Source organism: Oncorhynchus nerka, linkage group LG23 (genome assembly GCF_034236695.1).
Source record: "Oncorhynchus nerka isolate Pitt River linkage group LG23, Oner_Uvic_2.0, whole genome shotgun sequence".
NCBI classification, from domain to species: Eukaryota; Metazoa; Chordata; class Actinopteri; order Salmoniformes; family Salmonidae; genus Oncorhynchus; species Oncorhynchus nerka.
In genome coordinates this window covers 46,333,947-46,361,936 of record NC_088418.1, presented here as the reverse complement: position 1 = coordinate 46,361,936, position 27,990 = coordinate 46,333,947, and the positions used below count along the sequence as shown (strand labels likewise).

The window sequence follows — 27,990 nt, the reverse complement described above, 5'->3', positions numbered from 1 at the left end:
TAATTTGCATATCGAATAACCATCCAAGTAATGTAATTTAAGTTACATTTACAAAGTTGTGGACCTGTGCAGCCTAAAAACCTTTTTGTTAGGGTCCGTGATAAAATAAAAAAACAGAGAGGCTTTGGCAAATGACCTCAGATCAGATGTTCATCCTGCAGCGCAGCTTCCTGCATGCGCATGCTCAGTGTGTCACGCTGTCATGGACCCGAAGAGGAAGCCTTTTGGTATTTTAGCTTTTGTTTTCATACAATTTTAACTTACTGTATGCTCCATTTTTATATATTGCATGAATATACAACATCGCAGCATTGTCTTTGAATCGTCAACGTGAGCTATACGCTCAAATGGGGATCGTAACTTTTTTTTAGGTCAAATTGTTAGTTGCTCTTGATTCTCGTTAACGCTATTCTTAGCATGCTAGCTAGATAGTCATCTAACTACATTACCAATGGTATTCATGTGTAGCGAAAAGGTGCAATATGCGGGAATCGTTCCGCCTTTACCTAATAGTTGGCCTAATTTAAGTTTGTGACAAAACAAACAATGGATCGTGTAGAGAATAATTTCCCCATGTAAATCGCTGTGAAATATATATGAATTAAACCAGAAATATTGTACTTTCTGCTGTTTGATTCGCTTTCAATGAGTGACAGATCTATAAGTCACATGTCTATGTGAAATTGGTCAGGTCCCCCAAAAAGTTACATATTGCTTACTTTGTTGATAGGGTCTCAGGGCAGTGGCTCTGATTTGGGACTGTAACATGTTCTATGAAAGAGATATCTTGTTATTAGCTAGCTAACTTATGCATTGTCATATTTTGCTACATGTTTTGGTGAATGTGACATGAAGCAAATTGATGATTGGTATCTGTGTCTATCCTCTCCAGCCAGCAGAATGCACACATTTCACACTATCTTGGATGAGCACACACTGCCGAAGTCAGGTATCCAACCACTGTGATAGACTTTCCACACACATTTTAATGTTTTTCTTTTGTCAGCCTCAAATGGGACAGCGTTTTCTAACACCTTAGACTTTTTTTGATTCCTCTCTAGAATGAATGACATGAACCTCAGCCCTGTTGGGATGGACCAGTTAAGTGTGCCTGCTGTGAGTGCCAGTCATCTGGGTCTACCCACCTCCCCAACACACAACCCCATCACTACACCAGGTAAAACACATTCACTTATCTGGTGAAACTACATTATATTAATTTGTTTACATATTTATGGCAATTATAGTTGTTGATACAATGGTCGATACATTAGTTTTGTCCCCCTTTACTTCAGGCATGTCTGTGGCTATACCCAGCCTGGGGCCCTCTCTTGGGTCTCTGCCCTCTGCTCTGTCGCTCATGCTGCCAATGGGTCCTCTTGGTGACCGAGGGGTCATGTGTGGCCTTCCAGAGAGGAACTACTCGTTACCCCCCCCCCCCTACCCACACCTGGAGAGTAGCTACTTCAGACACATACTGCCAGGTAGGGCTGAGCACTTCTCTTCACCACGGTCTGTTATCTCCATTGTATCTCTCATGGATATCTTAAGGATTCATGGCATTACACCATGACATGTTTGCTGGTCTATATGTACATGGATTGGATATGATTTCTCTTTCTCTCTATCAAGGTATTCTGTCTTACCTGGCAGACCGGCCTCCCCCTCAGTACATTCACCCCAGCAGTCTGAACATGGACGGGACTCTCTCTGTGTCCAGCCAGAACCCCTCAGGGCTGGACCCTTACAGTGGCCCTGGAGGCCCTCTGGAACAGGGCCTGGTGTCCCTGGACTCCCGTCAGGTCAGTGGCCAGGGAGACCTCCACCAGGGTGGGGGCCACGAGGTGCAGCTGGACTCCACAGGGCTGAACATGGAGTCCCGGGTCAGCAGCCCCATGTCCCCAGACCGGATGGGAGAGGACCTGGCCAACATGGAGGGGGTGGTGGGGGCTGAGAACCAACAGCAGCTGGGAGGGAGGGGCCAGAACCACGAGGGCCTGGGAAGAGTTGAGTCCTCTGGGGGCGTGATGCCCCTGCACGGGCCTGGCCTGGAGCTTCCTGTGGGGATGGAGCCAGAGCACCTAGGGGGCCGGGTGGGGAACTCAGGGGGAGGCGGTCTGGGGGAGTCTTTACACAGCTCAGGGGAGCTGAACTCTGGGGTGGTGAGTGTGGTGCTCACCCAGTCCCAGCTGGAGCCTGTGTCCCTCCATGGTCATTCGGGCATGGGCCTAGAGCCGGTGAACGTGTCCCCCATCACGGCAGAGGTGTCCATGGGGCCAGAGAACAGCCTGTTGCTGGTCAACTCCACCCTGCAGCTGGAGGACTCCACCTCCAACAAGGAGAATATGGTCACTGCCTTCACCATCTGTGAGTAAGAGGGAAGAATGGCAGACATTTTGGTTTTGTGTTTACTTGCGCTGAGTTATTGCTGGGCATGGTGGCTCATTTTTGGTCTGTAAGGAACATTTGAGCTTGGTAATGTATAAAGCTCTCTCAGCTTACTGTTCTGTTCTTGTCATCCATTGGAATTCTTTGAACTTCTGATCTGTATATCTTTCTTAACTTGTTGTTGTGTTGCGTTTGTGAACAGGGTGTACGCTGTGTGAGCGCTCGTATCCCTCCGACTGCCCAGAGCACGGCCCAGTCACCTTTATCCCTGACACGCCCATCCAGAGCAGAGCCCGACTGTCCCTGCCTCGTCCGCTCTGCCTCCGCATCTCTGTAGCTGATGAGCCTTTTGGTATGGAAACCGCTGTGGAAGATGCAAGTTCGCTTCTAATGTCCTGTTTCTCTCCATCTGTTTTCAGGTGTCCTTTCAATTGTATTGCTTATTCACTGAGTGTACAAGTCATTGAGAACACCTTCCTAATATCGAGTGATTAGAACAACCTCAATTCATCGGGGCATGGACTCTACAAGGTGTCAGGTGTTCCTCAGGGATGCTGGCCCTTGTTGACTCCAACGCTTCCCACAGTTGTTTCAAGTTGGCTTGATGTCCTTTGTGTGGTGGACCATTCTTCATACGTTAAACTGTTGAGCGTGAAAAACCCAGTAGCGTTGCCGTTGTAGACACAAACTGGTGCGCCTGGCACCGACTACCATACCCTGTTCAAAGGCAGACATCTTTTATATTGCCTATTCGCCCTCTGAGTGGCACACATACACAATCCATGTCTCAATTGTCTCAAGGCTTTAAAACTCCTTCGTTAACCTGTCTCACCCTCTTCATCTACACTGGTTGAAGTGGTTTTAACAAGTGGCATCAATACGGGATCATAGCTTTCACCTTGAGTCACCTGGCCAGTTTATGTCATGGAAAGAGCAGGTGTTCTTAATGTTTTGTACACTCAGTGTATATTGATTTGGACATTTCCATGTGAAAGGACCCGTAAGCACCAATGTGAAGTTCATAGAAGCATTTCAAATTGTGTGTCAAATGAAAGCCAAGAGTCAATATATATATTTTACATGAATGCATATATACATTTTTCAACCATGTTCCCTCCTAAAATGGTTGAATAAGCAAAGGCTTTGATTTCTGGTCAAACAGAGGGAAAGTAGGTCTTAGAAAACCTCTACCAGGAAAAAGTCCTAATAGGTATTAGAAATAGATAAAAACACAATAATGATGAAGACCCCTGCCAACTAATGTCAACACTTATATTTGGTTTTGGAGACTTTTCCCTGCCTTCTGTATGTTTAAAAAAACATTTTGTGGCTTGAAATTACGTTTCCAAAAACCTGTCTCTTTTGCGATATGTTCTCATTTCTCTCCCCAATGAGGAGGGATGACCATGAAAGAGGTAGACATATCAATTAGTTAGTGTTTTTACTGATGTTTTGTTTAGGAATGATTCATTGATTAAAACAGTGGTGTACAGTACAGGAATGTATAGTTCAGTAGTGTACAGTACAGGAATGTATAGTTCAGTAGTGTACAGTACAGGAAAGTATAGTTCAGTAGAGTACAGTACAGGAACGTATAGTTCAGTAGTTTACAGTACAGGAATGTATAGTTCAGTAGTTTACAGTACAGGAATGTATAGTTCAGTAGAGTACAGTACAGGAATGTATAGTTCAGTAGTTTACAGTACAGGAATGTATAGTTCAGTAGTTTACAGTACAGGAATGTATAGTTCAGTAGTTTACAGTACAGGAAAGTATAGTTCAGTAGTGTACAGTACAGGAATGTATAGTTCAGTAGAGTACAGTACAGGAATGTATAGTTCAGTAGTTTACAGTACAGGAAAGTATAGTTCAGTAGTGTACAGTACAGGAATGTATAGTTCAGTAGTGTACAGTACAGGAATGTATAGTTCAGTAGAGTACAGTACAGGAATGTATAGTTCAGTAGTGTACAGTACAGGAATGTATAGTTCAGTAGTGTACAGTACAGGAATGTATAGTTCAGTAGTGTACAGTACAGGAATGTATAGTTCAGTAGTGTACAGTACAGGAATGTATAGTTCAGTAGTGTACAGTACAGGAATGTATAGTTCAGTAGTGTACAGTACAGGAATGTATAGTTCAGTAGTGTACAGTACAGGAATGTATAGTTCAGTAGAGTACAGTACAGGAAAGTATAGTTCAGTAGAGTACAGTACAGGAATGTATAGTTCAGTAGTGTACAGTACAGGAAAGTATAGTTCAGTAGTGTACAGTACAGGAATGTATAGTTCAGTAGAGTACAGTACAGGAATGTATAGTTCAGTAGTTTACAGTACAGGAATGTATAGTTCAGTAGTGTACAGTACAGGAAAGTATAGTTCAGTAGAGTACAGTACAGGAATGTATAGTTCAGTAGAGTACAGTACAGGAAAGTATAGTTCAGTAGAGTACAGTACAGGAAAGTATAGTTCAGTAGTGTACAGTACAGGAATGTATAGTTCAGTAGTGTACAGTACAGGAAAGTATAGTTCAGTAGTTTACAGTACAGGAAAGTATAGTTCAGTAGAGTAGAGTACAGGAAAATATAGTTCAGTAGTGTACAGGAATGTATAGTTCAGTAGTGTACAGTACAGGAAAGTATAGTTCAGTAGTGTACAGGAATGTATAGTTCAGTAGTGTACAGTACAGGAATGTATAGTTCAGTAGAGTACAGTACAGGAATGTATAGTTCAGTAGTTTACAGTACAGGAATGTATAGTTCAGTAGTTTACAGTACAGGAATGTATAGTTCAGTAGTTTACAGTACAGGAAAGTATAGTTCAGTAGTGTACAGTACAGGAATGTATAGTTCAGTAGAGTACAGTACAGGAATGTATAGTTCAGTAGTGTACAGTACAGGAAAGTATAGTTCAGTAGTGTACAGTACAGGAATGTATAGTTCAGTAGTGTACAGTACAGGAAAGTATAGTTCAGTAGTGTACAGTACAGGAATGTATAGTTCAGTAGTGTACAGTACAGGAAAGTATAGTTCAGTAGTTTACAGTACAGGAAAGTATAGTTCAGTAGAGTAGAGTACAGGAAAATATAGTTCAGTAGAGTAGAGTACAGGAAAATATAGTTCAGTAGAGTAGAGTACAGGAAAATATAGTTCAGTAGTGTACAGGAATGTATAGTTCAGTAGTGTACAGTACAGGAATGTATAGTTCAGTAGTGTACAGTACAGGAATGTATAGTTCAGTAGAGTACAGTACAGGAAAGTATAGTTCAGTAGTGTACAGTACAGGAAAGTATAGTTCAGTAGTGTACAGTACAGGAATGTATAGTTCAGTAGTTTACAGTACAGGAATGTATAGTTCAGTAGTTTACAGTACAGGAAAGTATAGTTCAGTAGTTTACAGTACAGGAATGTATAGTTCAGTAGTTTACAGTACAGGAAAGTATAGTTCAGTAGTGTACAGTACAGGAATGTATAGTTCAGTAGAGTACAGTACAGGAATGTATAGTTCAGTAGTTTACAGTACAGGAATGTATAGTTCAGTAGTTTACAGTACAGGAATGTATAGTTCAGTAGTTTACAGTACAGGAAAGTATAGTTCAGTAGTGTACAGTACAGGAATGTATAGTTCAGTAGAGTACAGTACAGGAATGTATAGTTCAGTAGTTTACAGTACAGGAAAGTATAGTTCAGTAGTGTACAGTACAGGAATGTATAGTTCAGTAGAGTACAGTACAGGAATGTATAGTTCAGTAGTGTACAGTACAGGAATGTATAGTTCAGTAGTGTACAGTACAGGAATGTATAGTTCAGTAGTGTACAGTACAGGAATGTATAGTTCAGTAGTGTACAGTACAGGAATGTATAGTTCAGTAGTGTACAGTACAGGAATGTATAGTTCAGTAGTGTACAGTACAGGAATGTATAGTTCAGTAGTGTACAGTACAGGAATGTATAGTTCAGTAGAGTACAGTACAGGAAAGTATAGTTCAGTAGAGTACAGTACAGGAAAGTATAGTTCAGTAGTGTACAGGAATGTATAGTTCAGTAGTGTACAGTACAGGAAAGTATAGTTCAGTAGTGTACAGTACAGGAATGTATAGTTCAGTAGAGTACAGTACAGGAATGTATAGTTCAGTAGTTTACAGTACAGGAATGTATAGTTCAGTAGTGTACAGTACAGGAAAGTATAGTTCAGTAGAGTACAGTACAGGAATGTATAGTTCAGTAGAGTACAGTACAGGAAAGTATAGTTCAGTAGAGTACAGTACAAGAAAGTATAGTTCAGTAGTGTACAGTACAGGAATGTATAGTTCAGTAGTGTACAGTACAGGAAAGTATAGTTCAGTAGTTTACAGTACAGGAAAGTATAGTTCAGTAGAGTAGAGTACAGGAAAATATAGTTCAGTAGTGTACAGGAATGTATAGTTCAGTAGTGTACAGTACAGGAAAGTATAGTTCATTAGTGTACAGGAATGTATATTTCAGTAGTGTACAGGAATGTATAGTTCAGTAGTGTACAGGAATGTATAGTTCAGTAGTTTACAGGAAAGTATAGTTCAGTAGAGTACAGTACAGGAATGTATAGTTCAGTAGTGTACAGTACAGGAAAGTATAGTTCAGTAGTGTACAGTACAGGAATGTATAGTTCAGTAGTGTACAGTACAGGAATGTATAGTTCAGTAGTGTACAGTACAGGAATGTATAGTTCAGTAGTTTACAGTACAGGAATGTATAGTTCAGTAGAGTACAGTACAGGAATGTATAGTTCAGTAGTTTACAGTACAGGAATGTATAGTTCAGTAGTTTACAGTACAGGAAAGTATAGTTCAGTAGTTTACAGTACAGGAAAGTATAGTTCAGTAGTGTACAGTACAGGAATGTATAGTTCAGTAGTTTACAGTACAGGAATGTATAGTTCAGTAGTGTACAGTACAGGAAAGTATAGTTCAGTAGTGTACAGTACAGGAATGTATAGTTCAGTAGTGTACAGTACAGGAAAGTATAGTTCAGTAGTGTACAGTACAGGAATGTATAGTTCAGTAGTGTACAGTACAGGAAAGTATAGTTCAGTAGTTTACAGTACAGGAAAGTATAGTTCAGTAGAGTACAGGAAAATATAGTTCAGTAGAGTAGAGTACAGGAAAATATAGTTCAGTAGAGTAGAGTACAGGAAAATATAGTTCAGTAGTGTACAGGAATGTATAGTTCAGTAGTGTACAGTACAGGAAAGTATAGTTCAGTAGTGTACAGGAATGTATAGTTCAGTAGTGTACAGGAATGTATAGTTCAGTAGTGTACAGGAATGTATAGTTCAGTAGTGTACAGGAAAGTATAGTTCAGTAGTGTACAGGAATGTATAGTTCAGTAGTGTACAGTACAGGAATGTATAGTTCAGTAGTGTACAGTACAGGAAAGTATAGTTCAGTAGTTTACAGGAAAGTATAGTTCAGTAGAGTACAGTACAGGAAAGTATAGTTCAGTAGTGTACAGTACAGGAAAGTATAGTTCAGTAGTGTACAGTACAGGAAAGTATAGTTCAGTAGAGTACAGGAAAGTATAGTTCAGTAGTGTACAGTACAGGAATGTATAGTTCAGTAGTGTACAGTACAGGAATGTATAGTTCAGTAGTGTACAGTACAGGAATGTATAGTTCAGTAGAGTACAGTACAGGAAAGTATAGTTCAGTAGTGTACAGTACAGGAAAGTATAGTTCAGTAGAGTACAGGAAAGTATAGTTCAGTAGAGTACAGTACAGGAATGTATAGTTCAGTAGTTTACAGTACAGGAATGTATAGTTCAGTAGTGTACAGTACAGGAATGTATAGTTCAGTAGTGTACAGTACAGGAATGTATAGTTCAGTAGTTTACAGTACAGGAATGTATAGTTCAGTAGTGTACAGTACAGGAATGTATAGTTCAGTAGTGTACAGTACAGGAATGTATAGTTCAGTAGAGTACAGTACAGGAAAGTATAGTTCAGTAGTGTACAGTACAGGAAAGTATAGTTCAGTAGTGTACAGTACAGGAAAGTATAGTTCAGTAGAGTACAGGAAAGTATAGTTCAGTAGTGTACAGTACAGGAATGTATAGTTCAGTAGTTTACAGTACAGGAATGTATAGTTCAGTAGTGTACAGTACAGGAAAGTATAGTTCAGTAGTGTACAGTACAGGAATGTATAGTTCAGTAGTGTACAGTACAGGAAAGTATAGTTCAGTAGTGTACAGTACAGGAATGTATAGTTCAGTAGTGTACAGTACAGGAAAGTATAGTTCAGTAGTTTACAGTACAGGAAAGTATAGTTCAGTAGAGTAGAGTACAGGAAAATATAGTTCAGTAGTGTACAGGAATGTATAGTTCAGTAGTGTACAGTACAGGAAAGTATAGTTCAGTAGTGTACAGGAATGTATAGTTCAGTAGTGTACAGGAATGTATAGTTCAGTAGTGTACAGGAATGTATAGTTCAGTAGTGTACAGGAATGTATAGTTCAGTAGTGTACAGGAATGTATAGTTCAGTAGTGTACAGTACAGGAATGTATAGTTCAGTAGTGTACAGTACAGGAATGTATAGTTCAGTAGTGTACAGTACAGGAAAGTATAGTTCAGTAGTGTACAGTACAGGAAAGTATAGTTCAGTAGTGTACAGTACAGGAAAGTATAGTTCAGTAGAGTACAGTACAGGAATGTATAGTTCAGTAGAGTACAGTACAGGAAAGTATAGTTCAGTAGAGTACAGTACAGGAATGTATAGTTCAGTAGTGTACAGTACAGGAAAGTATAGTTCAGTAGAGTACAGTACAGGAAAGTATAGTTCAGTAGTGTACAGTACAGGAATGTATAGTTCAGTAGTGTACAGGAATGTATAGTTCAGTAGTTTACAGGAAAGTATAGTTCAGTAGTGTACAGTACAGGAATGTATAGTTCAGTAGTGTACAGTACAGGAATGTATAGTTCAGTAGTGTACAGTACAGGAAAGTATAGTTCAGTAGTTTACAGTACAGGAAAGTATAGTTCAGTAGAGTACAGTACAGGAAAGTATAGTTCAGTAGTGTACAGTACAGGAAAGTATAGTTCAGTAGTTTACAGTACAGGAAAGTATAGTTCAGTAGAGTACAGTACAGGAAAGTATAGTTCAGTAGTGTACACTACAGGAAAGTATAGTTCAGTAGAGTACAGTACAGGAAAGTATAGTTCAGTAGAGTACAGTACAGGAATGTATAGTTCAGTAGAGTACAGTACAGGAAAGTATAGTTCAGTAGAGTACAGTACAGGAATGTAGAGTACAGTACAGGAATGTATAGTTCAGTAGTGTACAGTACAGGAAAGTATAGTTCAGTAGAGTACAGTACAGGAAAGTATAGTTCAGTAGTGTACAGTACAGGAATGTATAGTTCAGTAGTGTACAGGAATGTATAGTTCAGTAGTTTACAGGAAAGTATAGTTCAGTAGTGTACAGTACAGGAATGTATAGTTCAGTAGTGTACAGTACAGGAATGTATAGTTCAGTAGTGTACAGTACATGAAAGTATAGTTCAGTAGTTTACAGTACAGGAAAGTATAGTTCAGTAGAGTACAGTACAGGAAAGTATAGTTCAGTAGTGTACAGTACAGGAAAGTATAGTTCAGTAGTTTACAGTACAGGAAAGTATAGTTCAGTAGAGTACAGTACAGGAAAGTATAGTTCAGTAGTGTACAGTACAGGAAAGTATAGTTCAGTAGAGTACAGTACAGGAAAGTATAGTTCAGTAGTGTACAGTACAGGAATGTATAGTTCAGTAGTGTACAGGAATGTATAGTTCAGTAGTTTACAGGAAAGTATAGTTCAGTAGAGTACAGTACAGGAATGTATAGTTCAGTAGTGTACAGGAATGTATAGTTCAGTAGAGTACAGTACAGGAATGTATAGTTCAGTAGTGTACAGTACATGAAAGTATAGTTCAGTAGTTTACAGTACAGGAATGTATAGTTCAGTAGAGTACAGTACAGGAAAGTATAGTTCAGTAGTGTACAGTACAGGAATGTATAGTTCAGTAGAGTACAGTACAGGAATGTATAGTTCAGTAGTGTACAGTACAGGAAAGTATAGTTCAGTAGTGTACAGGAAAGTATAGTTCAGTAGAGTACAGTACAGGAATGTATAGTTCAGTAGTGTACAGGAAAGTATAGTTCAGGAAAGTATAGTTCAGTAGTTTACAGGAAAGTATAGTTCAGTAGTGTACAGGAAAGTATAGTTCAGTAGAGTACAGGAAAGTATAGTTCAGTAGAGTACAGTACAGGAAAGTATAGTTCAGTAGAGTACAGGAAAGTATAGTTCAGTAGTTTACAGGAAAGTATAGTTCAGTAGGAAAGGAAAGTATAGTTCAGTACAGAAAGTATAGTTCAGTAGAGTACAGGAAAGTATAGTTCAGTAGTTTACAGTACAGGAAAGTATAGTTCAGTAGAGTACAGTACAGGAAAGTATAATTCAGTAGTTTACAGGAAAGTATAGTTCAGTAGTGTACAGTACAGGAAAGTATACAGTACAGGAAAGTATAGTTCAGTAGAGTACAGGAAAGTATAGTTCAGTAGTTACAGGAAAGTATAGTTCAGTAGAGTACAGTACAGGAATGTATAGTTCAGTAGTGTACAGGAATGTATAGTTCAGTAGTACAGTACAGGAATGTATAGTTCAGTACATGAAAGTATAGTTCAGTAGTTTACAGTACAGGAATGTATAGTTCAGTAGAGTACAGTACAGGAAAGTATAGTTCAGTAGTGTACAGTACAGGAATGTATAGTTCAGTAGAGTACAGTACAGGAATGTATAGTTCAGTAGTGTACAGTACAGGAAAGTATAGTTCAGTAGTGTACAGGAAAGTATAGTTCAGTAGAGTACAGTACAGGAATGTATAGTTCAGTAGTGTACAGGAAAGTATACAGGAGTATAGTTCATAGTTCAGGAAAGTATAGTTTAGAGTACAGGAAAGTATAGTTCAGTAGAGTACAGTACAGGAAAGTATAGTTCAGTAGAGTACAGGAAAGTATAGTTCAGTAGTTTACAGGAAAGTATAGTTCAGTAGTGTACAGTAAGGAAAGTATAGTACAGTATAGTGTACAGTACAGGAAAGTATAGTTCAGTAGTTTACAGTACAGGAAAGTATAGTTCAGTAGTACAGTACAGGAAAGTATAGTTCAGTAGTTTACAGGAAAGTATAGTTCAGTAGTGTACAGTACAGGAAAGTATAGTTCAGTAGAGTACAGGAAAGTATAGTTCAGTAGAGTACAGGAAAGTATAGTTCAGTAGTTTACAGGAAAGTATAGTTCAGTAGAGTACAGTACAGGAATGTATAGTTCAGTACAGGAAGTAGTTCAGTAGAGTACAGGAAAGTATAGTTCAGTAGTATAGTTCAGTAGTTTACAGGAAAGTATAGTTCAGTAGTACAGTACAGAATGAAAGTATAGTTCAGTAGTACAGTACAGGAAAGTATAGTTCAGTAGAATGTATAGTTCAGGAAAGTATAGTTCAGTACAGGAAAGTATAGTTCAGTAGTTTACAGGAAAGTATAGTTCACAGTACAGTACAGTGTACAGGAATGTATAGTTCAGTAGAGTACAGTACAGGAAAGTATAGTTCAGTAGTGTACAGGAAATAGTTCAGTATAGTACAGTACAGGAATGTATAGTTCAGTAGTGTACAGGAATGTATAGTTAGTAGAGTACAGTACAGGAAAGTATAGTTCAGTAGTTTACAGGAAAGTATAGTTCAGTAGTTTACAGTACAGGAAGTATAGTTCAGTAGAGTACAGTACAGGAATGTATAGTTCAGTAGAGTACAGTACAGGAAAGTATAGTTCAGTAGTGTACAGTACAGGAAAGTATAGTTCAGTAGTGTACAGTACAGGAAGTACAGGAATGTATAGTTCAGTAGAGTACAGTACAGGAATAGTATAGTTCAGTAGAAAGTATAGTTCAGTAGTGTACAGGAATGTATAGTTCAGTAGTACAGGAATGTACAGTACAGGAATGTATAGTTCAGTAGTGTACAGGAAGTTCAGTACAGAAAGTATAGTTCAGTACAGGAATGTATAGTTCAGTACAGAATGTATAGTTCAGTGTACAGGAATGTATAGTTCAGTAAAGTACAGTACAGGAAAGTATAGTTCAGTAGAGTACAGTACAGGAATGTATAGTTCAGTAGTTTACAGTACAGGAATGTATAGTTCAGTAGTGTACAGTACAGGAATGTATAGTTCAGTAGTGTACAGTACAGGAATGTATAGTTCAGTAGAGTACAGTACAGGAAAGTATAGTTCAGTAGTGTTCAGTAAAGGAAAGTATAGTTCAGTAGTGTACAGTACAGGAAAGTATAGTTCAGTAGAGTACAGGAAAGTATAGTTCAGTAGAGTACAGTACAGGAATGTATAGTTCAGTAGTTTACATTATGAAGCATAGTCAGTACAGTACAGGAATGTATAGTTCAGTAGTGTACAGTACAGGAATGTATAGTTCAGTAGTGTACAGTACAGGAATGTATAGTTCAGTAGTACAGTACAGGAATGTATACAGGAAAGTATAGTTCAGTAGTGTACAGTACAGGAATGTATAGTTCAGTAGTGTACAGTACAGGAAAGTATAGTTCAGTAGTGTACAGTACAGGAAAGTATAGTTCAGTAGAGTACAGTACAGGAAAGTATAGTTCAGTAGTTTAGTTCAGTAGAGTACAGGAAAGTATAGTTCAGTAGTTTACAGGAAAGTATAGTTCAGTGAAGTGTATAGTTCGTAGAGTACAGGAAAGTATAGTTCAGTAGAGTACAGGAAAGTATAGTTCAGTAGTTTACAGTACAGGAAAGTATAGTTCAGTAGAGTACAGTACAGGAAAGTATAATTCAGTAGTTTACAGGAAAGTATAGTTCAGTAGTGTACAGTACAGGAAAGTATAGTTCAGTAGAGTACAGGAAAGTATAGTTCAGTAGAGTACAGGAAAGTATAGTTCAGTAGTTTACAGGAAAGTATAGTTCAGTAGAGTACAGTACAGGAATGTATAGTTCAGTAGTGTACAGGAATGTATAGTTCAGTAGAGTACAGGAAAGTATAGTTCAGAGTACAGGAAAGTATAGTTCAGTAGTTTACAGGAAAGTATAGTTCAGTAGAGTACAGTACAGGAATGTATAAGTAGTGTACAGGAATGTATAGTTCAGTAGAGTACAGTACAGGAAAGTATAGTTCAGTAGTGTACAGGAATGTATAGTTCAGTAGTGTACAGGAATGTATAGTTCAGTAGAGTACAGTACAGGAATGTATAGTTCAGTAGTGTACAGGAATGTATAGTTCAGTAGAGTACAGTACAGGAAAGTATAGTTCAGTAGTTTACAGGAAAGTATAGTTCAGTAGTTTACAGTACAGGAATGTATAGTTCAGTAGAGTACAGTACAGGAATGTATAGTTCAGTAGAGTACAGTACAGGAATGTATAGTTCAGTAGTGTACAGTACAGGAAAGTATAGTTCAGTAGTGTACAGTACAGGAAAGTATAGTTCAGTAGTGTACAGTACAGGAATGTATAGTTCAGTAGAGTACAGTACAGGAAAGTATAGTTCAGTAGTGTACAGTACAGGAAAGTATAGTTCAGTAGTGTACAGGAATGTATAGTTCAGTAGAGTACAGTACAGGAATGTACAGTACAGGAATGTATAGTTCAGTAGTGTACAGGAATGTATAGTACAGTAGTGTACAGTACAGGAAAGTATAGTTCAGTAGTGTACAGGAATGTATAGTTCAGTAGTGTACAGGAATGTATAGTTCAGTAGTGTACAGGAATGTATAGTTCAGTAAAGTACAGTACAGGAAAGTATAGTTCAGTAGAGTACAGTACAGGAATGTATAGTTCAGTAGTTTACAGTACAGGAATGTATAGTTCAGTAGTGTACAGTACAGGAATGTATAGTTCAGTAGTGTACAGTACAGGAATGTATAGTTCAGTAGAGTACAGTACAGGAAAGTATAGTTCAGTAGTGTTCAGTAAAGGAAAGTATAGTTCAGTAGTGTACAGTACAGGAAAGTATAGTTCAGTAGAGTACAGGAAAGTATAGTTCAGTAGAGTACAGTACAGGAATGTATAGTTCAGTAGTTTACAGTACAGGAATGTATAGTTCAGTAGTGTACAGTACAGGAATGTATAGTTCAGTAGTGTACAGTACAGGAATGTATAGTTCAGTAGAGTACAGTACAGGAATGTATAGTTCAGTAGTGTACAGTACAGGAAAGTATAGTTCAGTAGTGTACAGTACAGGAATGTATAGTTCAGTAGTGTACAGTACAGGAAAGTATAGTTCAGTAGTGTACAGTACAGGAAAGTATAGTTCAGTAGAGTACAGTACAGGAAAGTATAGTTCAGTAGAGTACAGGAAAGTATAGTTCAGTAGTTTACAGGAAAGTATAGTTCAGTAGTGTACAGTACAGGAAAGTATAGTTCCGTAGAGTACAGGAAAGTATAGTTCAGTAGAGTACAGGAAAGTATAGTTCAGTAGTTTACAGTACAGGAAAGTATAGTTCAGTAGAGTACAGTACAGGAAAGTATAATTCAGTAGTTTACAGGAAAGTATAGTTCAGTAGTGTACAGTACAGGAAAGTATAGTTCAGTAGAGTACAGGAAAGTATAGTTCAGTAGAGTACAGGAAAGTATAGTTCAGTAGTTTACAGGAAAGTATAGTTCAGTAGAGTACAGTACAGGAATGTATAGTTCAGTAGTGTACAGGAATGTATAGTTCAGTAGAGTACAGGAAAGTATAGTTCAGTAGAGTACAGGAAAGTATAGTTCAGTAGTTTACAGGAAAGTATAGTTCAGTAGAGTACAGTACAGGAATGTATAGTTCAGTAGTGTACAGGAATGTATAGTTCAGTAGAGTACAGTACAGGAAAGTATAGTTCAGTAGTGTACAGGAATGTATAGTTCAGTAGTGTACAGGAATGTATAGTTCAGTAGAGTACAGTACAGGAATGTATAGTTCAGTAGTGTACAGGAATGTATAGTTCAGTAGAGTACAGTACAGGAAAGTATAGTTCAGTAGTTTACAGGAAAGTATAGTTCAGTAGTTTACAGTACAGGAATGTATAGTTCAGTAGAGTACAGTACAGGAATGTATAGTTCAGTAGAGTACAGTACAGGAATGTATAGTTCAGTAGTGTACAGTACAGGAAAGTATAGTTCAGTAGTGTACAGTACAGGAAAGTATAGTTCAGTAGTGTACAGTACAGGAATGTATAGTTCAGCAGAGTACAGTACATGAAAGTATAGTTCAGTAGTGTACAGTACAGGAAAGTATAGTTCAGTAGTGTACAGGAATGTATAGTTCAGTAGAGTACAGTACAGGAATGTACAGTACAGGAATGTATAGTTCAGTAGTGTACAGGAATGTATAGTACAGTAGTGTACAGTACAGGAAAGTATAGTTCAGTAGTGTACAGGAATGTATAGTTCAGTAGTGTACAGGAATGTATAGTTCAGTAGTGTACAGGAATGTATAGTTCAGTAGTGTACAGGAATGTATAGTTCAGTAAAGTACAGTACAGGAAAGTATAGTTCAGTAGAGTACAGTACAGGAATGTATAGTTCAGTAGTTTACAGTACAGGAATGTATAGTTCAGTAGTGTACAGTACAGGAATGTATAGTTCAGTAGTGTACAGTACAGGAATGTATAGTTCAGTAGAGTACAGTACAGGAAAGTATAGTTCAGTAGTGTTCAGTAAAGGAAAGTATAGTTCAGTAGTGTACAGTACAGGAAAGTATAGTTCAGTAGAGTACAGGAAAGTATAGTTCAGTAGAGTACAGTACAGGAATGTATAGTTCAGTAGTTTACAGTACAGGAATGTATAGTTCAGTAGTGTACAGTACAGGAATGTATAGTTCAGTAGTGTACAGTACAGGAATGTATAGTTCAGTAGAGTACAGTACAGGAATGTATAGTTCAGTAGTGTACAGTACAGGAAAGTATAGTTCAGTAGTGTACAGTACAGGAATGTATAGTTCAGTAGTGTACAGTACAGGAAAGTATAGTTCAGTAGTGTACAGTACAGGAAAGTATAGTTCAGTAGTGTACAGTACAGGAAAGTATAGTTCAGTAGTTTACAGTACAGGAAAGTATAGTTCAGTAGTTTACAGTACAGGAAAGTATAGTTCAGTAGAGTAGAGTACAGGAAAATATAGTTCAGTAGTGTACAGGAATGTATAGTTCAGTAGTGTACAGTACAGGAAAGTATAGTTCAGTAGAGTACAGTACAGGAAAGTATAGTTCAGTAGAGTACAGTACAGGAAAGTATAGTTCAGTAGTGTACAGTACAGGAAAGTATAGTTCAGTAGTGTACAGTACAGGAAAGTATAGTTCAGTAGTGTACAGTACAGGAAAGTATAGTTCAGTAGAGTACAGTACAGGAAAGTATAGTTCAGTAGAGTACAGTACAGGAATGTATAGTTCAGTAGAGTACAGTACAGGAAAGTATAGTTCAGTAGAGTACAGTACAGGAATGTATAGTTCAGTAGTGTACAGTACAGGAAAGTATAGTTCAGTAGAGTACAGTACAGGAAAGTATAGTTCAGTAGAGTACAGTACAGGAAAGTATAGTTCAGTAGTGTACAGTACAGGAATGTATAGTTCAGTAGTGTACAGGAATGTATAGTTCAGTAGTGTACAGGAATGTATAGTTCAGTAGTTTACAGGAAAGTATAGTTCAGTAGTGTACAGTACAGGAATGTATAGTTCAGTAGTGTACAGTACAGGAATGTATAGTTCAGTAGTGTACAGGAATGTATAGTTCAGTAGAGTACAGTACAGGAATGTATAGTTCAGTAGTGTACAGTACAGGAAAGTATAGTTCAGTAGTTTACAGTACAGGAATGTATAGTTCAGTAGAGTACAGTACAGGAAAGTATAGTTCAGTAGTGTACAGTACAGGAATGTATAGTTCAGTAGAGTACAGTACAGGAATGTATAGTTCAGTAGTGTACAGTACAGGAAAGTATAGTTCAGTAGTTTACAGGAAAGTATAGTTCAGTAGAGTACAGTACAGGAATGTATAGTTCAGTAGTGTACAGGAAAGTATAGTTCAGTAGAGTACAGGAAAGTATAGTTCAGTAGAGTACAGTACAGGAAAGTATAGTTCAGTAGAGTACAGGAAAGTATAGTTCAGTAGAGTACAGGAAAGTATAGTTCAGTAGTTTACAGGAAAGTATAGTTCAGTAGTGTACAGGAAAGTATAGTTCAGTAGAGTACAGGAAAGTATAGTTCAGTAGAGTACAGTACAGGAAAGTATAGTTCAGTAGAGTACAGTACAGGAAAGTATAGTTCAGTAGAGTACAGGAAAGTATAGTTCAGTAGAGTACAGGAAAGTATAGTTCAGTAGAGTACAGGAAAGTATAGTTCAGTAGTTTACAGTACAGGAAAGTAGAGTTCAGTAGAGTACAGTACAGGAAAGTATAGTTCAGTAGTGTACAGTACAGGAAAGTATAGTTCAGTAGAGTACAGGAAAGTATAGTTGAGTAGAGTACAGGAAAGTATAGTTCAGTAGTTTACAGTACAGGAAAGTATAGTTCAGTAGAGTACAGTACAGGAAAGTATAGTTCAGTAGTTTACAGGAAAGTATAGTTCAGTAGTGTACAGTACAGGAAAGTATAGTTCAGTAGAGTACAGGAAAGTATAGTTCAGTAGTTTACAGTAAAGTATAGTTCAGTAGAGTACAGTACAGGAATGTATAGTTCAGTAGTGTACAGGAATGTATAGTTCAGTAGTGTACAGTACAGGAAAGTATAGTTCAGTAGTGTACAGTACAGGAAAGTATAGTTCAGTAGAGTACAGTACAGGAAAGTATAGTTCAGTAGTGTACAGTACAGGAAAGTATAGTTCAGTAGTGTACAGTACAGGAAAGTATAGTTCAGTAGTGTACAGTACAGGAAAGTATAGTTCAGTAGTGTACAGTACAGGAAAGTATAGGAAAGTATAGTTCAGTAGAGTACAGTACAGGAAAGTATAGTTCAGTAGAGTACAGTACAGGAATGTATAGTTCAGTAGAGTACAGTACAGGAAAGTATAGTTCAGTAGAGTACAGTACAGGAAAGTATAGTTCAGTAGTGTACAGGAATGTATAGTTCAGTAGTGTACAGGAATGTATAGTTCAGTAGTTTACAGGAAAGTATAGTTCAGTAGTGTACAGTACAGGAATGTATAGTTCAGTAGTGTACAGTACAGGAATGTATAGTTCAGTAGTGTACAGGAATGTATAGTTCAGTAGAGTACAGTACAGGAATGTATAGTTCAGTAGTGTACAGTACAGGAAAGTATAGTTCAGTAGTTTACAGTACAGGAATGTATAGTTCAGTAGAGTACAGTACAGGAAAGTATAGTTCAGTAGTGTACAGTAGAGGAATGTATAGTTCAGTAGAGTACAGTACAGGAATGTATAGTTCAGTAGTGTACAGTACAGGAAAGTATAGTTCAGTAGTTTACAGGAAAGTATAGTTCAGTAGAGTACAGTACAGGAATGTATAGTTCAGTAGTGTACAGGAAAGTATAGTTCAGTAGAGTACAGGAAAGTATAGTTCAGTAGAGTACAGTACAGGAAAGTATAGTTCAGTAGAGTACAGGAAAGTATAGTTCAGTAGTTTACAGGAAAGTATAGTTCAGTAGTGTACAGGAAAGTATAGTTCAGTAGAGTACAGGAAAGTATAGTTCAGTAGAGTACAGTACAGGAAAGTATAGTTCAGTAGAGTACAGGAAAGTATAGTTCAGTAGAGTACAGGAAAGTATAGTTCAGTAGAGTACAGGAAAGTATAGTTCAGTAGAGTACAGGAAAGTATAGTTCAGTAATTTACAGTACAGGAAAGTATAGTTCAGTAGAGTACAGTACAGGAAAGTATAGTTCAGTAGTTTACAGGAAAGTATAGTTCAGTAGTGTACAGTACAGGAAAGTATAGTTCAGTAGAGTACAGGAAAGTATAGTTCAGTAGTTTACAGTACAGGAAAGTATAGTTCAGTAGAGTACAGTACAGGAAAGTATAGTTCAGTAGTTTACAGGAAAGTATAGTTCAGTAGTGTACAGTACAGGAAAGTATAGTTCAGTAGAGTACAGGAAAGTATAGTTCAGTAGAGTACAGGAAAGTATAGTTCAGTAGTTTACAGTAAAGTATAGTTCAGTAGAGTACAGTACAGGAATGTATAGTTCAGTAGAGTACAGGAAAGTATAGTTCAGTAGAGTACAGGAAAGTATAGTTCAGTAGTTTACAGGAAAGTATAGTTCAGTAGAGTACAGTACAGGAATGTATAGTTCAGTAGTGTACAGGAATGTATAGTTCAGTAGAGTACAGTACAGGAATGTATAGTTCAGTAGTGTACAGGAATGTATAGTTCAGTAGTGTACAGGAATGTATAGTTCAGTAGAGTACAGTACAGGAATGTATAGTTCAGTAGTGTACAGGAATGTATAGTTCAGTAGAGTACAGTACAGGAAAGTATAGTTCAGTAGTTTACAGGAAAGTATAGTTCAGTAGTTTACAGTACACGAATGTATAGTTCAGTAGAGTACAGTACAGGAATGTATAGTTCAGTAGAGTACAGTACAGGAAAGTATAGTTCAGTAGTGTACAGTACAGGAAAGTATAGTTCAGTAGTGTACAGTACAGGAAAGTATAGTTCAGTAGTGTACAGTACAGGAATGTATAGTTCAGTAGAGTACAGTACAGGAAAGTATAGTTCAGTAGTGTACAGTACAGGAAAGTATAGTTCAGTAGTGTACAGGAATGTATAGTTCAGTAGTGTACAGGAATGTATAGTACAGTACAGGAAAGTATAGTTCAGTAGTGTACATGAATGTATAGTTCAGTAGTGTACAGGAATGTATAGTTCAGTAGTGTACAGGAATGTATAGTTCAGTAGAGTACAGTACAGGAAAGTATAGTTCAGTAGAGTACAGTACAGGAATGTATAGTTCAGTAGTGTACAGGAATGTATAGTTCAGTAGTTTACAGTACAGGAAAGTATAGTTCAGTGAACACTAGATTTGAGTACACTAATGTACTGAACTTTACTATACTTTACTGAACTCTGTATTGAACTCTACTGTACTGTGCTCTACTCTACTCTGAGCTCGACTGTACTGTGCTCTACTCTACTCTGAGCTCGACTGTACTGTAATGTACTCTACTGTGTTTGCCACACATTTTAAGTGAAACATCTTGAGTCTCAGCATTACTCTATTCCGTTACTGTGGAATTCCCATCCAAAAACAACTTACAGCTTGTTTGCCCATCATTAATATCTCTATATGGGTGTGTGTGTGTGTCTCTAAGGAGTGTTTGCTCGGGACATCATACCTCCCAGGACCTGCTTTGGACCCATGGTGGGTCAGCACTGTAGCAACGTAGACCTGCAAGACTGGCCAGACAAGGACACCCCTCAGATATGGAAGGTCAGTGGCTTACAACATCCACATCTCCTCATTTAGATTTCAGATGACCTTATCGTAGAATTGCATGTGAGTCAATGAAATGCTATGTCAATTATTTGGATGAAGGGAGGCACCATTCTGACCAGTAGATGGCGGTGTTGTTTCAGATGTTCCACAACAACGTGCTGGAGTTCTGTATCGTGACCACAGATGAGAATGAATGCAACTGGATGATGTTTGTCCGCAAGGCAAGGTAATTATCACTTAGTGAAGCAATATCATGCATTTGGCTCAGTGTTATTGTTTTTGATCCAAAATGGCTGCCACTCAGATATGTGGTGTCTCTGTGAGCAGGACCAGAGAGGAGCAGAACCTGGTGGCCTACCCCGACAATGGGAAGCTGTTCTTCTGCACGTCCACTGAGATCCTCCCAGACCAGGAGCTGCTCTTCTACTACACCAGGGACTACTGCAGGCAGATGGGGGTCCCTCAGGTCCCAGAGGGCCAGGTGTGCCAGTGCGGCAAAGAGTGCCAGTCCTTCGCCGAGCTCAAGTCCCACCTGAGCAGCCACAACAACCACGGCCATTCCCACAGCCCCAGCCAGGACCACCACCAGGAGGGCAAGCTGCCCAGCGGTACCTCCATCTCCTCCTCATCCCCCTGGGCGTGCCACTCCCACAACAGCAGCCTCTCTCATAACACAAACAACTCTGGCTCCAACACACACAGACACTCGCTTGAGAGGAAGTACAAGTGCAGTATGTGCTCGCGGGCGTTCACCACGTCCACTAAGCTCAACGTGCACTTCATGGGACACGTGGGGATGAAGCCGCACAAGTGTGAATACTGCAGCAAGGCCTTCAGTGATCCGAGCAACCTGAGGATGCACCTCAAGATACACACAGGTAGGGGATGGGTGGCGTGGCCTACACTCACACGTGCACACATACACATTGACATGGGATCTCTCAACATAGCAGCGTAGCATTTTCTGTGTCAGTCTCGGGTGTTTTTAGATGAGTTACGATATTATTGAAAGCGTTTTAAAACACAAGATGGTTCTACTGTATACAATACCAGTCAAAAGTTTGGACACCTACTCATTCAAGTGTTTTTCTTTACTTTATCTATTTTCTACATTGTAGAATAATAGTGAAGACATCACAACTATGAAATAACATATATGGAATTATGTAGTAACCAAAGAAGTGTTAAACAAATCAAAATATATTTTCTATTTTCGATTCTTCAAAGTAGCCAGCCTTTGCCTTGATGACAGCTTTGCACACTCTTGGCATTCTCTCAACCAGCTTCACCTGGAATGCATTTCCAACAGTCTTGAAGGAGTTCCCACATATGCTGAGTACTTGTTGGCTGCTTTTCCTTCACTCTGAGATCCAACTCATCCCAAACCATCTGAATTGGGTTGAGGTCGGGTGATTGTGGAGGCTAGGTTATCTGATGCTGCACCATCACTCTCCTTGGTCAAATAGCCCTTACACAGCCTGGAGGTGTGTTGGGTAATTGTCCTGTTGAAAAATGATAGTGATAGTCCCACTAAGCGCAAACCAGATGGGATGGCGTATCGCTACAGAATGCTGTGGTAGCCATGCTGGTTAAGTGTGCCTTGAATTCTAAATAAATCACACAGTGTCACCGGCAAAGCACCCCCACACCATTACACCACCTCCTTCATGCTTCATGGTGGGAACCACACATGCCGAGCTCATCTGTTCACCTACTCTGCGTCTCACAAAGACACGGCGGTTGGAACCAAAAATCTCAAATTTGGACTCATCAGACCAAAGGACAGAATTCCCCCGGTTTAATGTTCATTGCTCTTGTTTCTTGGCCCAAGCAAGTCTTCTTATCAGTGTCCTTTTAATAAACTTTTCAGAAATTCGACCATGAGGCCTGATTCACTCAGTCCCCTCTAAACAGTTGTTGAGATGTGTCTGTTACTTGAACTTTGTGAAGCATTTATTTGAGCTGCAATTTATGAGGCTGGTAACTCTAATGACCTTATCCTCTGCAGGAGAGGTAACCCTGGGTCTTCCTTTCCTGTGGCGGTCCTCGTGAGAGCCAGTTTCAAAATAGCGCTTGATGGTTTTTGCGACTACACTTGAAGAAACTTTTTGAAATTTTCGTCATTGACTGACCTTCGTGTCTTAAAGTAATGGTGGAATGTCGTTTTTCTTTGCTTATTTGAGCTGTTCTTGCCATAATATGGACTTGGCCTTTTACCAAATAGGCCTATCTTCTGTATACCACCCTTACCTTGTCACAACACAACTGATTGACTCAAACGCATTAAGAAGGAAAGAAATTTCACAAATTAATTTTTAACAAGGCACACCTGTTAATCGAAATGCATTCCATACCTCATGAATCTACGGCTGGCCATGCTTTCCACCTGTCTACCCCTACCCAGGTCAACAGCCCTGCATCCCCCACAGCAATTTGCCATACTTCCCCCAATTCTCCTTCACCCAAATCCAGATAGCCGATGTTCTGAAAAGCTGCAAAATCTGGACCCCTACAAATCAGCCGGGCTAGACAATCTGGATTTGAGGGACAAACCTCTCTTTCTAAAATTATCCGCTGCAATTGTTACAACCCCTATTACTAGCCTGTTCAACCTCTTTCGTATCGTCTGAGATCCCCAAAGATTGGAAAGCAGCTGCGGTCATCCCCCTCTTCAAAGGGGGGGGACACTCTTGACCTAAACTACTACAGACCTATATCTATCCTACCCTGCCTTTCTCAGGTCTTCGAAAGCCAAGTCAACAAACAGATTACCGACCATTTTGAATCTCACCATACCTTCTCTGCTATGCAATCTGGTTTCAGAGCTGGTCATGGGTGCACCTCTGCAACGCTCAAGGTCCTAAAACGATATCTTAACCGCCATCGATAAGAAACATTACTGTGCAGCCGTATTCATTGATCTGGCCAAGGCTTTCGACTCTGTCAATCACCACATCCTCATCGACTCTCTTCTCTGTATACATCAATGATGTCGCTCTTGCTGCTGGTGAGTCTCTGATCCACCTCTACGCAGACGACACCATTCTGTATATTTCTGGCCCTTCTTTGGACACTGTGTTAACAACCCTCTAGGCAAGCTTCAATGCCATACAACTCTCCTTCCGTGGCCTCCAATTGCTCTTAAATACAAGTAAAACTAAATTGCATGCTCTTCAACCGATCGCTGCCTGCACCTGCCCGCCTGTCCAACATCACTACTCTGGACGGCTCTGACTTAGAATACGTGGACAACTACAAATACCTAGGTGTCTGGTTAAACTGTAAACTCTCCTTCCAGACCCACATCAAACATCTCCAATCCAAAGTTAAATCTAGAATTGGCTTCCTATTTCGCAACAAAGCATCCTTCACTCATGCTGCCAAACATACCCTTGTAAAACTAACCATCCTACCAATCCTAGACTTCGGCGATGTCATTTACAAAATAGCCTCCAATACCCTACTCAACAAATTGGATGCAGTCTATCACAGTGCAATCCGTTTTGTCACAAAAGCCCCATATACTACCCACCATTGCGACCTGTACGCTCTCGTTGGCTGGCCCTCGCTTCATACTCGTCGCCAAACCCACTAGCTCCATGTCATCTACAAGACCCTGCTAGGTAAAGTTAAAACCCCCTTATCTCAGCTCGCTGGTCACCATAGCATCACCCACCTGTAGCACGCGCTCCAGCAGGTATATCTCTCTGGTCACCCCCAAAACCAATTCTTTCTTTGGCCGCCTCTCCTTCCAGTTCTCTGCTGCCAATGACTGGAACGAACTACAAAAATCTCTGAAACTGGAAACACTTATCTCCCTCACTAGCTTTAAGCACCAATTGTCAGAGCAGCTCACAGATTACTGCACCTGTACATAGCCCACCTATAATTTAGCCCAAACAACTACCTCTTTCCCTACTGTATTTATTTTATTTATTTATTTTGCTCCTTTGCACCCCATTATTTTTATTTCTACTTTGCACATTCTTCCACTGCAAATCTACCATTCCAGTGTTTTACTTGCTATATTGTATTTACTTTGCCACGTTGGCCTTTTTTTGCCTTTACCTCCCTTATCTCACCTCATTTGCACACATCGTATATAAACTTGTTTATACTGTATTATTGACTGTATGTTTGTTTTACTCCATGTGTAACTCTGTGTTGTTGTATGTGTCGAACTGCTTTGCTTTATCTTAGCCAGGTCGCAATTGTAAATGAGAACTTGTACTCAACTTGCCTACCTGGTTAAATAAAGGTGAAATAAAATGTTGTCACCAAAGCCCCATATACTACCCACCACTGTGGCCTGTATGCTCTCGTTGGCTGACCCTCGCTTCATATTCGTCACCAAAGCCACTGGCCATCCAGGTCATCTGTAAGTCTTTGCAAGGTAAAGCCCTGCCTTATCTCAGCTCACTGGTCACCATAGCAGCACCCACCTGTAGCACGCGGTCCAGCGGGTATATTTCACTGGTCACCCCCAAAGCCAATTCCTCCTTTGACCGCCATTCCCTCCAGTTCTCTGCTGCCAATGACTGGAACGAATTGCAAAAATCACTGAAGCTGGAGACTCATTTCTCCCTCTCTAACTTTAAGCACCAGCTGTCAGAGCAGGTCACAGATCACTGCACCTGTACATAGCCCATCTGTAAATAGCCCATCCATCTACCTCATCCCATCCCCATACTGTTATTTATTTTTTGCTCCTTTGCACCCCAGTATCTCTACCTGCATATTAATCTGCTGCACGTCTATCACTCCAGTGTTTAATTGCTAAATTGCAATTATTTCGCCACTATGGCCTATTTATTGCCTTACCTCCCTTATCTTACCTCATTTGCACACACTGTTTATAGACTTTTCTATTGTGTTATTGACTGTATGTTTGTTTATTCTATGTGTGACTCTGTGTTGTTGTTTGTGTCGCACTTCTTTGCTTTATCTTGGCCAGGTCGCAGTTGTAAATGGGAACTTGTACTCAACTGCCTACCTGGTTAAATAAAGGTGAAGTAAAAAATCAAATCTAGTTGAGAGAATGCCAAGAGTGTGCAAAGCTGTCATCAAGGCAAAGCGTGGCTACTTTGTGGCTGCTTTTAAGAATCTCAAATATAAAATACATTTAGATTTGTTTTAACACTTTTTTTTGGTTACTACACGATTCCATATGTGCTATTTCATAGTTTTGATGTCTTCACTATTATTCTACAATGTAGAAAATAGTAAAAACAAAGAAATACCCTTGAATGAGTAGGTGTGTCCCAACTTGACTGGTACTGTATAAGGTGATTATATGGTCTACATATGCTTCTCGTATAGGTTTTACTCACTCTAACCTCAGGTGCTCCCACAGGTCAGAAGAACTACAGGTGCAATGTGTGTGAGAAGTCGTTCACTCAGAAGGCCCACATGGCGTCTCATATGGTGATTCACACGGGGGCCAAGAACTTCAAGTGTGACCTGTGTGACAGGATGTTCATCAGGAAGCAGGACCTCAAGCAGCACATGTTCACACATACACAGTAAGTTTAAACTTAAGCAAGCCATTGACATGAGTGGTATGGGAAAAGTATTGGTTCCAGTCAATAGCCTGTAACCAGGGCCTAAAGTTTCTGCCCGGGTCACATGGCCAGGGAAAACTCCTGGACATAAGACATATTGGTAAACACATTTTATGAAGTGTCTGGATTTCCATCAGTCTATTTTCCTCTGTTTTTATCACCATTTCCCCTTCTCTCCCTCTGTACTCTTTTCTCCACCCCTCTCCCATCATCATTCCCAATGCACAGAGAGCGTCAGATCCACTGCCCCAAGTGTGACAAACATTTCTTGAGGACCAACCACCTGAAGAAGCACATGAACTCCCATGAGGGCCGCCGGGACTACATCTGTGAGAAGTGTGAGAAGGGCTTCCTCACAAAATACCACCTCACCAGACACCTCAAGATCTGCAAAGGCCCCAAGACTGACCGTGGGGCCCAGGAAGAGGAGGGGGAGGAAGAGGATGATGATGAAGAAGATGATGATGAGGAAGGAGAGGAAGTCGAGAGACTGATAGATCCAGATAGCAGAGAAGACTGTGGGTTAGAGGGATATGATTCTGAGAAACCTTTGTCCTCACACAATTGACTGTGACCTCAATGTGCCATTACTAGAAATGCTAATTTATTTACTTATTTTTAACTGTTAGTTTGTTTTGCCAAAATCTCATTTGTTGTGTCAGGTTAAGGTTTATTTTCAAGTATCAGTTTAACATTGGGCACAATCAAACAAGGATCATCCAGATTTTGATGTAGAGGTATTGTATGTGCTTAGGCTTCATGTTTTATTTATTCAGGTACATTTCCCTTGCCTTAACAGCTAATCATCAATTGTTTTCCCGCTGCTCTATCATCGCTCCATACATACATCAGTATGAAACTGCCATCCTAGAAGTCGTTTGTGCCGACGTGACATTGGTCACTGGGGCCAATCAGAATGTGTGTGCATTCTTAAAGAGTCGGGGAGGAAAGCAAATTCAGACTCATCATAGAGAACAAACGTTAGCTGGTGTGCCATTTGGCCGGAGCGATGTGGCTGGGTAGCCAGGCAATAATCATCCTAGAGAAAGTTATGTTTTAACTCAAAAGCCATGGCCTTTTAACACACAATAGTTATGTTTTTTAACAGTGGTCATCTCTTTATGGAATAGATACTGAGTTTGAGTCTCTGGATGCTGACGGCTAGCTAGATGCTGGTTGAATGTTGAAGAGGTATTGTGATGTGTCGGCCACATCTTTTTGTATGTATGTACAAATATATGAATGATGTAAAACGTCTGAATTCCTTATCGATTGTGATAATGTAACGAAAAATGACATTCCACATCTCATCTGTAACAAGGTATTACCCGATCCACATCTCAGTGGCATGTTTTGAAAAGGGGCGGGTGTACAGAACGGAAGTAGTTAGACTGCTCTAGGACATTACACTTCCGGTTGAAATACAAAATTTGTGCAGCGCCGTTGGAGCTAACGGGGTATGAATGAAATGTACTTATATTTAGCTGTATTTACTCTATTCAATTACACTTATTGGTGGTATGAATGACTAAGTAAAAATAAGTTAAACAAGTTGGTAAAAACAAAAGTCATACTTTGCCAGTGATTCAGTGTTTTTATTAGCTAA

The 27,990-nt window shown here is 39.3% G+C and overlaps 1 protein-coding gene across 1 annotated transcript; it reads left to right on the top strand.

Moving 5' to 3' along the window:
* Window positions 1-139: 139 nt before the first annotated feature.
* Window positions 140-27,962, top strand: LOC115106935 (PR domain zinc finger protein 4-like). Its single transcript, XM_029630162.2, has 11 exons — window positions 140-227; window positions 893-949; window positions 1,062-1,177; window positions 1,296-1,484; window positions 1,633-2,367; window positions 2,591-2,740; window positions 20,699-20,817; window positions 20,964-21,049; window positions 21,151-21,701; window positions 26,177-26,345; window positions 26,613-27,962. Exons 3-11 carry the CDS (start codon window positions 1,063-1,065, stop codon window positions 26,950-26,952), a joined length of 2,454 nt encoding a protein of 817 aa, XP_029486022.1. The 5' UTR covers window positions 140-227; window positions 893-949; window position 1,062; the 3' UTR covers window positions 26,953-27,962.
* The last annotated feature ends 28 nt before the right edge of the window (window positions 27,963-27,990 follow it).